The following is a 12,258-nucleotide window of genomic DNA, read 5'->3' as shown; positions in this document are numbered from 1 at the left end:
AAGTTAGGGTGGTTTGCCATTAAGAACAAAGGATTAAACAAATAACTCGAAGAGTAAATGATAAAATAGGGTAGCTACACCAAGTAACACCAGAAATAATCCAGTAATTCTTAATATATGGAAGCCCTCATAAACCTTAAAGCCTAGCCATTACCAAAACATATGTTTATAATAAAAAAAGAAAATAGGCTCAAAAGCTGAATGTAAGGGAGATAAAATGAAAGTGGAAATAAAAGGAAAGCAGAGATAAGAGGAAACTGATTTTCATTTTCAAATGGGAGTTCCTTTCCATTACAGGTTCTGGAGCTGAACCAGGAACTGCACAAATACCTCTGTGTACAAGCTAACGTACACATGGTTTTGACTATCTAAGTGATAAAAGAAAGCAAGCAAGGTGTGCTAATTCATTATATTGGAGGAAACAACAGTTAATTACCTGTCTTGAACAGAGAAGAGCAGATATTGCAAACAAACATGCAGAAACTTATTCATAAAAATATATTCAAAGAATATTTCTTCATATTTTTAAATGAAACTGCTGTAGTACTAGCCAATTATATGTTGTCCTTCTATAAAGATTCATACGACCAAGTTTTCATGTGAGCACTACGTTTGAAAACTTTTTTCCTATAATTTAGAGCAGAAGTTTTGAATCTTAAATAAAGCAGCACATACCGACTAATAGCAAAGAGTCCCTTGACTCCTTACTAAAGACCTGAAAGAGACACAATGTTCTAATAGGATGTGTTCACTAGGACACCTATGGTTGAATGTAATATGAGAAAGATGAAGTTAATATTTTAATACTAAACCATACATACTCCAGCAGTCTACCTTTATTAGGCAATAAATTTCTTTCCATGCCTAAAAAATTAGATGAGAAGAAGGTTCGTGTTATTTTAAAAACAAACAAACAAACAAAATCAAGAAACTCTCTTCTCGTCAGTGGGAAATCTAAAAGCTATTCAAAAGCATATTAAAACTTCCACTTGACAGACAGAAATAGTGTCATTTGTTATACGATCATTCAGAATCAACTAACACAACTCAGATTTTGAACACTGAGCATCACATTCTTACAGAGCAATTCATGATTCAGTTAAAAAGAATCAAAACCTGTGGGAAAAAAATTGGACACATTGAAGGAAAGGGCAATTTGGTCACTGAGGTTGGAATTTGTCTCAGCTAACTTTAGGTATCAGCATAGCAGTTTATATCTGACCTAGTCACCACAGGCATTTTTTATACTTTTTCTCAGGTCTTCACCATTCATCTGTTTTATTATAGATGTTTACTTTAGAATAAGATGAATTGTGCCCTCAACTTCATTGACATGATTTCCTCTCACACTAAGGAGAAGCCAGTGCAATTAGCGTCAATATGTTTGTCTGTAGTTGGTCAAAGAAATTCTACCTAGGCTCTCAATGAATATTATGTTTAATAACCTCTGCCCTTCTCTCCTTCATATATTCAATAAAACCAAAAGCACAGACGAACAATCTGAGCAGTTCAATAGATTTCATTCTGTTGAAACACTCCTCGCATTTGAAGCTGAGTTCTCCACCTCAGTAACGGCATAAGCCATCCTGTATACTGTGCAACACGTTATCGCCACTCACTGCATAGCTACAGACCAACTTCAGTTGCAGTGTAAGCTGACGTTAAGGCAACAGATCTGCGTTGGCTTTTGCTCCCAGTATCTGTAGACTGTTGAGTCATCCCACAGAAGCACAGTTAAAGGGTGCAAAGGTGACAAAATGCACTATGGAATGATTTGAAAAGGCCCAATATGTGAAGACAACACAGTATATAACAGGGCATGAAGTACACTTAAAAAGAATAAAACAGCTCCGAAAATAAAAACTCTGAACTTGTCACGTATTTCAACAGAAAGACATAAAGAAACAATTTAAAATGCAAGAGAAAGAGCTTTGCACTTCAATCAGGTCCCATCAATGGTCTTTTTTTAATTTTAGTTGCATGTAAAATACATTTTATAACAGTAAATGTTATAAATGTTACTTATAATTTATGTAACATGTTATATACATGTTACATAAATTCAATGTGATTCGCCTGATGGGAAACTAGTGCAAACATATTAAAGCCATGCGTTAGCAGAATTTAGAGATTTGGATAAGTCTTACTCATTTCCATTTTAGTTCTTTTCTTTGAGCTTATTCTTACTTTTTTCTTAGTTTCTTAGTTCTCATTTTTACAAAAAGACACAAAGGATAATAGAAAAAATGCTGGGTGAACTGCCAGGCTCAAAGGGTTGTGGTCACCAACAGAAAGTTGGAGGTCAGTCACTAGTGGAGTCCTCCAGGAATTGATATTGGTGCCAGTATTGTTTAAAGTCTTCATTAATGACCTGGACAATGGGACAGAGTGTACCCTCAGCAAATTTGCTGACGATAAAAAACTGGGATGCGTGCCTGGTACACCAGATGGGTGTGTTGCCATTCAGAGGGACCTGGACAGGCTAGAGAAATGGGACAACAGGAGTCCCTTGAAGTTCAACGAAGGCAAATGCAAAAGTCCCACAACTGGGAAGCAATAATCCTACACACCAGTCTGGGCTGGGGGCTGACCGTCTGGAAAGCAGCTTTGTGGAGAAGGACCTGGGATCCTGGTCCCAAGAACACCACTTGAAACATAAGCCAGCAGTGTGTATAAATACCTGATGGGGGCAGGGAGTAAAAAAAGACAGAGCCAGAGACTCTTTTCAGTGGTTCCCAGTGACAGGACAAGACACAACAGGCACAAACTGAAATACAGGAGATTGGACTTAAATACAAGAAAAAACTTCTTTACTCTTCTTTACTCTGAGGGTGATCAAACACTAGAATGGGTTCCCCAGCAAAAGGTTGTGAAGATATTCAAAACTCAACTGAAAAAGATACTGAACATTCTGCTCTAGCTGACTCTGCTCTGACCTGTAGGGGTGGCCTTGTCAATCTCCAGATGTGCCTTTTGAGGTCCCTTTACAGAACCTCAAAAATTCTGTGATCCTGTGGTATTTATGGCTGCCAAACTCCAACATATCTTCCTGAACCTCTCCATTTCATGCCAGCTTCCTTTCTTCCTCCTTCAATGTTTACCCTGACTTACCACATCATTTCTGATTTCTTTCTCCTTCCTACCTTCCGTTTTTATGCCCAAGACCTTGCCAGACTGACTGCTCTCTCCCACTCCACCTGCTCTCCATTTCAGATCTCAGCTGGACTGAAATTGTTATTTCAGGAGTGAGTTTCATCTGCTGACCAGAAATATCCTACCACTTCTTAGGTAAAAAGAAAAAGGAAAAAAAAAAAAAAAATAAAGGACTGGAAAGGGGTAGCACAACTAAAATTTTCCCACAGAGAAGAATTTTCATATGTGCTAGTGAAAGAAAAATAAGAGAACTTATGCTTTCTCCCGTGCTGTTACCCACACATACGTTCAGTATCGGAAAAAAAACCCCTCCTCCTTTTCCTTCTAATCCATCCTTCAGTGTTTTCATTTCTTGTGATGCCTTTATCACTTGAACATGTTTATGCTACTGCTCTTTTAAAACACCTGCCTGTTACATTAACAGTGTCTATCTCCCTAAGTTCTCTCTCATCTTAGGCGTAGACTGTAAGCTCTTTAGGACAGGCGCCAGTATTTTGTTCTCTGACAGCACGGGGGTCTCTTAGCTGTTAAGACTGTACTAATGATAGATGATCTTGTCTGTGCCTTGGCCCAGATACACACTTTTTCTGTTCATCACATTTTTCTCTGTTTTTAAGAGCTGTTCATTGCATTTCAGTACATAGGATTTAAGAAATAGTGTACAACATTCAAAAGCAACATTAAAGACTTTGTCATAGTGATGGCTCTCAATGACATGTTTTCCCCCCTTGGAAAGGTCTATTCCTTCTTCTCCGTTGATAAATGACCTAACTCATGCTGAATTCTCTGCTGAATAAATAAATAAATAAAACCAGCCCAAATCTTCAAGACCTAATTTGTGATAAAGTGGTCATGAAGAGTCCTTTTTAACTTCGAATAGCTTTGGAAAAGATCAATATTTAGACATATGCAACAACTATAGGGATATCATTTTACAGGGATATAATCTAGGACACTCACTCTAGAGTAGAAAAATCCAAGTGTGGGATAATGACTTTACTGGACGGGACACATAGTTAGGATGATAGGACACAGTCTATCTAAATATATTCTGAAAGGTGTTCCAAAGTATCTGTCCTTACAGCCAAAGTGAAGGTGTGAAGCATCTTTATAAGGAAAATATACCTTGGCAGAAAGGAGGGGCAATTTGTAAAGCTATCAAGGATGTTTAACAACTTTATGTCAGGGAATATGTATGCATGTATATTAACATATGGTGAAAATACGAATTTTTATTGTCACCCCTGAATTGGAGAATCAAGAAGTACTGAAAACTGGCTTGTATACTACCATAAAGTGGGCTTGTCTTTGGAATGGTCACGCTTTCTGTTTTTCTGTCCTGAGTGACTACGGGTATCACATAATAAATGATAAATACAGATGATAGAAGGATGTTAAATAATAGAACTGGTAACAAAGTTCCCACGCGTTGAGAATGGCATTGTCCATTATGTGACTGCCAACATAATTCCTCATGATATTTCATTCCCCCAAAGTTTTCTCAAGTTCAAGCCTTCTAATAATTCTAAAATGTTGTTTAAAGGGGTAAAAAAACCCCAGTGACTTTCACAGAATGAGCAAAATGACCCCATATTTTATGTTTTCTCCTTAATACATAGTTTAACCACCAAGAATCATTTATGAAAGGTTTTAAGGAGTCCGCTTACATTGCGGGTTGCACAGTCTCCATTATTTATTGCAATAACACATGCTGGCACCATGTCTAACAAAATAGTTCCAGAATAAGCAACATAACAAATTGCTGCTTTAGCTCTTGAATCGGTTTGTATACTGTGTGGTCTTTTTCATAATCTTCATTGCATAGCACTGCAGATTTCCTGATGACATTTTGTTTGCTGGAGCTGCTAAGGGTACACAGAACCAGTGAACTGAAGTTCTGAGCAATGTGCTGTGACTGACATGTAATTCACCATTTAACCACTGCTGTACATGATATATTGGAGGTGATATGAACATGACCCTATCCTCAGTGTATTTGGGACCAAGTATTAATCCTCAGCAAAGCGCTTTAAAATAGTGTAGAAAAAGCTTTTGTTCCGAATGATCACAAGTGCAGGGACTTAGTAACAGAACTTATTTGTAGTTATGAAAGATTAATTAATGCATTATATTCATTAGTACAACTGTTCCCTCAGAACTGCATATTACTATCAGAATATTTGACTTTTGCAGTGATCATTTACAAATGTGCAAACTCACACAGTGCAGTATATTCTGATGTTATTCTGGCTTTCAGAAATCATTTTGCCCTTAAAAGTTCTATCAAGCAAATATAAGACACAGAATAACTGGAAAGGAAAGAAAATCCAATTTATGAAATTGTTAACTTGTCATGTTTAACAGAAAATTTCATCCTTTTGGCTACCCAAAATTTTCTTTTTTTTTTTTTCTTTTTCTCCTTCCCTCCTGCTATGCATACATGCTTGATTCTACAAAGGATAATTTACACCAAGCATGACTGGCATTCTACTGCCAGTCACATCAATGCTGAGCTGTAATAACTGCATTTGGATAGAACTGGCCCCTTTTCTGTGGATGCCACCGGTTGAATAGGGTTTTTGCCAGCAGTTGAATATGGCTTTCAGTATTTTGTGAAATTGTCAGATTTTGGGCTGTTTGTCAATTAACATCAATATGTGTCTTTTAGAATGTCATTAAGGTCAGTACTTCTAACATAGAATACATATATGTGTATATGTACATACATATATGTATACACACGTTCTATGAAATTGATCCAGGAAGTCACAAACAATGTGTAATGCTGACGAAACTCCTGCATAGGGCATTGCTTTTGTGTCCAACTAGATTTCTGATGTTTTCTTACTTATGCTGATATAAAAACTGGTTTGTACTACTGACCTTGGATACAAGACAGTTCATATATCTTGTCAGGGATCTAATTCAAAGCCTGATGGAAAGACTCAGACTGGTTTTAGGGCACCTTGGAAAATCCTTCAAACTTACACAGCATAACATAAAAGCTTTTGAATAATACATTTTAAAGCTTAAAAAGATCTCTCTTTCCTTCAGTTATTTTCTCCAACCACTAGATCATATTTTGTGAACAATAAATCACTCTTTCCATACAACATCCCCCTTTCTGTTCTGAACGTGCCAACAGGTAACAGCAGGAAAAACTTTTAAAGGTATTTGTATGTTTAGGAACATATATATTTTCATAAGTAACTTTCGACATTGTTCCTATTCTCCCATCCTTCATTTCTTTCATCATAGAAACAAAAGTACTCGGAATATTTTCTTTCTTTTTTTTTTTTTCCTAATAAACACGAAAATAATGTAATGATTGTTTTTTAAAGCCATCCCATTATAATTAGGATATAAACCGCCATAAAAACATATGCTGTCTATAATAAAGGGTTATAACAAAGATACATATACAGAGAGACAGACATAGAGGTATCTGTCTATAACAAATATAGCAAAGATGTATCTTAAGGAAAGTACTACACATGTCTGCAAGGTACTTTTTTGTTATACTGTAATGGCTAGTGCACATCCATTTACAATGCTAAACTTACTGCATCAGAAGTGGTCCCAAATGAGCAGTTTTCACCATCAGTAGAAAGGTCTCTGTTGTTTCACAGCTTTGGCTTTTTTGCCGTGGCTGTTTTTGGCTTGTTTGGGGAAGGGGGGTTGATTATGATTAAATATGCAAACTGTATTCCTTCATACACAAGACCAGTCATACCTTGTGAGATACTAGACTACCCTTCAGTGAACTTACAACCTTCCTTTGAAATTTCCAGTACAATAGCCACATATTTAAAATGCGAGCTTAATCAAATCCTGTTGACTTTACCAAATACTTACATAGATTTTATTTGCAAAGGCGTATCTTTTACCCACACAATAATTTAAACGATATTATTTCAGTCTGAAGACTCATTTAAGCAGAATAATTGGCATCAATAACACTTACCTGATTGTGCGGAATAGAAGTTATACGGCTATTTTCCAGCTCAAAACCATGCAATAGCCATTTTAAAAAAATAATGCAATGTTTGAAATTTATGAAAATTAGGTTTTAACTAACAATGCTTTTGTAAGAGGCTTCTAGACACAAGTAGTGCAATTTACTACATTGTTTGTGGTTAAAAGAAATGTGCCGTATGTAATTATTTATAGAGGGATACTGCATACAGACTAGAAGGTTTAGATCAGTTGATATGTAATAGTTTAGCCACTATAAAAATTAATCAAGTCATGAGTATTGCATTCTGCCCTAAAACAATGACAAGCCTCTTTTCACTAAGAGAAATTGGTTACATGACTATCATACTCTTACCAGCCTACTGAAAGGACTAAAAGAAATCAGTATCACACAGAAAGATGGATCGAGCATGAATCAATGTGGCAAGCACATAACCAAACAGACATGGAATTAAACAAGAAAAAAACCAAAACAAACAAAACCAACAAAGATTGTCGCTTAACCTGTTTTGTCAGAGCTGGTATTGATGGTATTGGTAGTGATGGAAGTGAAGGTAGTCTTTGCGCTGTCCTTGGTAGTAACAGATTTCTGCTTATTTTTCATGGCTTCCAGTGCTTTGAGCTTCTTGGCATGTTTAGTGCCTTTGTAGTGGGCCGCAGCCTGGCTCTACAAAGGAGAACAAAATGAACCATGCAATCAGGCTCATTTCTAAACTGGCATTCTCTGTATTAGTACAAATACAGACTACCTTTCAATAATGGGTACCATTCACATTATCCACGTAGTGACCAAACAGAAAACTGTATTTAGAATGATGCTTGGAAAACAATGGAAAAAATACTCAAACAACCCCAATTCAATAAATACAGTATATTACTGTATAACAGTATATTACTTTCAGACCAGAATAAGGTTGTTTTAGTCTACCATGCTACCATTAGTTTTTCTATCAAGACTTTCTTTGCTTTCGCATAAAAAAAAAATTAATTCTCAGGCAACGGGGAGGAAGGCACTGTCCTCCCAGTAGCTTTGCACTTTTCCAGTTTCTATTTCAAAATAGAGATTTTGTCAAAGCTTCCTTCAGAGAACAGTTGACTTTTAACAGTGGTATCAGGAACTTCTCAGCAAAGACTGACAGTAAAAAACAAACCAAAAACTCCCAAACCAAAACCAAAGCCCAAACAAAAGAAAGCAAAACATAAAACACTCTCTTCAAAGCCCATCACCAAAGATTTAACTGAATGTGAGGCAGACATGCAATTAGCTGGCTTTCTTAAAAAAAAAAAAGATTACTTTTGTCCACCTGCTACAAAAGGCAGTGTTTGAAATGCAAAGCCAGGAGCATCTTTTCAAAGGAGAAAGCTCACAAATCCTGTCACAGTTCCAAGTATATTTTGGCTACTTGATATCATTAAGCTAAAATAGATTTGTATGTGCATTGCTATTAAGATTTACGTATTACATTGAAAGTATCTTTATTATTCAAAGAGTTAATACCAACTTTTCTTCATTTATTTTATGTTGCAAATACATTTTAAGAATAGTATTTGAAGTATAAGATAAAACCTTATACAAAACCCACTGGCATTAGTATGAACATTCAGAGTTAATTTCTTCTCTAATTATTTAAACACTTATAAGAAAGATAGTCTTCCATTTAGTAAGTTAACAACCTGAAAAATTCCTTATATTTTTACTGCTGAACTTCAACTCCTTTCTTACTTGAAAGAGAAATTATTAAGACTCTAGAAAAATAGTCAAAATTTAGCTACTAGAGAATTGAACAAATGGAAAGCAACTATGCTGCGTCAGCCCAAGGACCCACAAAGGTCAGTATTTTGTTTCTGGCATGAAACAATAGCAGATACTTAGAACATAAAAGAAAGGTAAATGCTTTCTATTGTGGAACCAGAAGAAGAAAAAAAACACCTATGTAATTTAGTGGCTACAAATTCAAAGGATCAAAGGGATAAAATGACGCAGTCACTCGACTCACTAAGCCACTCGTGCAGGTAGAAGAATCCTGCATTATCTGACATCTGTTAGTCATTAGACCTTTATTTAATGTTATTTAACGTGCTGAATTTTGGGGAGAGAGGAAGTTCTAGTGAATAACACAGTAAGAGTGTATATTAATTAATCTCGAGATTTATGACTTTCAGCTTTCGTGAAAAGTCATGATTCCTTCCAGATGCCTGAGATTTCAGAAGCTCAAGGTGAGTAGGAAAGAAGTGAGAGACCTTGTCTAAACCAATAAACGCATATATATGTATGTGTATTCATGCACAGATATACACACATGCATACGCTCTTGTATATTGAGATGCATCATTCAGTTTGGTTGAAAAGCCAGTTTCTCTACACCTAAAATAATGTAACTATTGTATTAGGTACCCTTATTGAAAGAACACTGGACAGTGAAGTTATTAATTAGAAACAACTTGAACAGAAACAGCACAATCATGCACCTTTTACAATTCCCAACACATAACATTGAGACATACTGTAAGCCAAATACAAACAGTCAAGAGATGTTAATTATTATTCAACTGAAGGACCAGTGTCAAGTTACAATGGTATATTAAAAATGACATTACACAGTACATCCTCATGTCACTATCATGTCAACTATTTTTACAGTTTCTAGTCAAATTTAATTATCAGTCAGCTCCAGATTCTGACTGCACTTGTTTTCCCTAACTAATAATGTCATTCTTCAAATATTAGAAAGGTAGTCAGAACATGGTCCTTAATACTGAATTATGAATGTTGATACTAGTTTGATACACAGCTCAACTTTCTTCACAGAATTGTTGGCGGAGCACCCCAGGTTTGTCTCCTGCATCCATAGTTCTCTTCCCTCCAAATTCTCACAGCTACAGCTCCACAAACCTCAACTCAAGCAGAGTGTTGGATGCATAAGGAATATACAATGAGGCCCCACGGAGAAATTGATGACCTTTTCAGTGTTCTGAAATATATGAATGAAACTGCTCCAAAGCAGAAACACGTTGCTCAAATTTACAAGTACGATGGCTGCTAAGCAGTGTTGTCCATTACTCATTTCCCACAGAGTGCTGCCAGTTTACCCAGCCTCTGCTTAAAGAAGATCTTTATGCATTTTTTATTTCAAAGTTTAAATCTCCATCCTGTGTGGGGACATGAAGCCATCTGAGCTTGTTTCAATATAACTGTAGCTGCCATGTTAATGGTAGTCCTATGTGAGAGCAGACAGTTTGCTCCTAAGCATTTAACCAGCTCCAAATTAGCTTATGCTGAACTTTTACAACTGAACTGGAACCCTAAAAAAAAAAAAAAAGGTTTGTCATTATCTTTCCTTGCAAGAGTAAGATGAAAGAAATGGAAATATATCCATAAATGTCTTTTTCAGCACAGCAACATAAAATATGGTACCTCACTGAATCATTTCTTGCAGCCATAAGAGAACTAAAATAATCCTCACTGCTTAAATGGCATTTACTTGTAGATTATAAAACTCATTACTTAAATGGTATTTACTTGTAGGTTAAATACAAAAATAAGATAGATCATAAAATGCAATTATTCCCAACTTCCATGCAGAATTAAGAAATACTGAGAGAGAGCAGAAGAGTGAAAGACAGTGAAAGTTAGTCCTACTTTTTGGTGCCAACCATGATGCTTAACTAAATGAAGAGACTGTACCCCTTCAGAAAGGTGAGAAGGGGTCTCCTTCTGGAACACTTCAGAGTTCAACAGTTGCAAAAACCAAGAAGATAATATATACATGTTTATATATTACCTTACCAAGTTGTGCTAGAAGTTGCGCTCAGACGAGTTATGAGCAGAGGTTACAGGTGAAACCCTACATCTACAGCAGCTGATGGGAATCAAGGGATTTAAATTAAATTCTGTTTCTTTTTATGATTACAAAAGAACACATTAGAAGAATACCTTAAGAAAGAGCTTACTTTCTTCTTTCATCATAGTTTCCAAGTTTGCTTCTCACATCATAGTCTCCATGTTTGATACACAGAATTAACCCTAGCACTGTGAAGACAAGTCACTGTCAGCTAACGTGTGACCCAGTCAGTGATGAAGCATGAGAAATATGTCAAATATTGCTGGTGCAACATTACAGTGAACTTTAAGAAACTATATCAATTCTTGAAAAAGGTGTCTAATGAGAGTAAAAGGTAGATTATTACTTCATATCTGAAGTTGAAAACTCAAGGATCCTTAATTAAATTTGGAGGGCTCTGATCCTGCAAATTACATATAGACAAACTTTGGTCTATAAGAATTACTTCAAGGAAATGGCAAGATGTCTAAATATCAAATAACCTTTCAAGGTTATTTGTAATGAAGTCTGGCCTAGTTAAGCAGTACAAGTCAGTTTAAGCATCTCTTTTGCTAAAAAAATGATTTCCTCTGTTTCCATGTATTTATCTTGAATTATTAGGGACCTTTCTAATCATTACATTTTGTAACCTTCCCAAATTGTTAGAATATAAAAAATGTATTTGTCAATATAAACGTTTATTGTGTGTATATATAATAAACACAGACATATATATACCATAAAAGAATAAAAAATTCTATATGCAGGTGTGAGCAGTTAGAAATAACAGCCATAGTGTCAAAACTCAGTTGTATTTTCTTTGCTGAAGTGCAATATTGTACCAAAATTACCGTAAGGACATCATATTACCAAGCAAATTGCAATGTGTAAAATACAATGAGAAAGATGAAATATTTAAACAATCCAGACAGTATTCTCTTACAATAACAGTCATGATATCTACATGGAAGTCTTCAAAATAAGTTTGTCTGCCTGACTAATGTACTTCAATGAATCATATGTCTTCTCACTTATGTTCTTTAGGCATTGGTCCAACAAAAACATTGTGCTTAATTGTGTGCATTGAGGCAAAAATGGGTCTCCTCCTATTCTCAGAGAGTTTTCAACTTAGCAGCACTGCATCTTCTATCCTTTTCATATCCCTCCTGGTCCTTCTCATATTACCAATCTTCTTACAGATTGTTTTCCTGCCTCAGTCATTCCTTCTAGGCAATACCTTCATAATAAAAGCCACATCAAAGAAAAGAACTTTTTTTAAAAGTGTAGTGATTTAAAAAGTTCCACTGAT

The 12,258-nt window shown here is 35.7% G+C and overlaps 1 protein-coding gene across 4 annotated transcripts in view; it reads right to left on the bottom strand.

Annotated features, from left to right (window-relative positions):
- The window catches only part of ZNF385D (zinc finger protein 385D), a 464,447-nt gene that overhangs the window by 64,516 nt on the left and 387,673 nt on the right, over nucleotides 1-12,258 (bottom strand). For all 4 annotated transcript variants that reach the window (XM_076331202.1, XM_076331200.1, XM_076331204.1 and 1 more), the window contains one exon: nucleotides 7,633-7,795. In XM_076331202.1, coding sequence (XP_076187317.1) covers nucleotides 7,633-7,795 — 163 coding nt within the window. The remainder of the gene's footprint in view (nucleotides 1-7,632; nucleotides 7,796-12,258) is intronic.

This window comes from Aptenodytes patagonicus, chromosome 2 (assembly GCF_965638725.1).
Source record: "Aptenodytes patagonicus chromosome 2, bAptPat1.pri.cur, whole genome shotgun sequence".
NCBI lineage: Eukaryota > Metazoa > Chordata > Aves > Sphenisciformes > Spheniscidae > Aptenodytes > Aptenodytes patagonicus.
The sequence above is the reverse complement of the archived record's forward strand: the minus strand, read 5'-3'. Positions and strand labels throughout refer to the sequence as shown.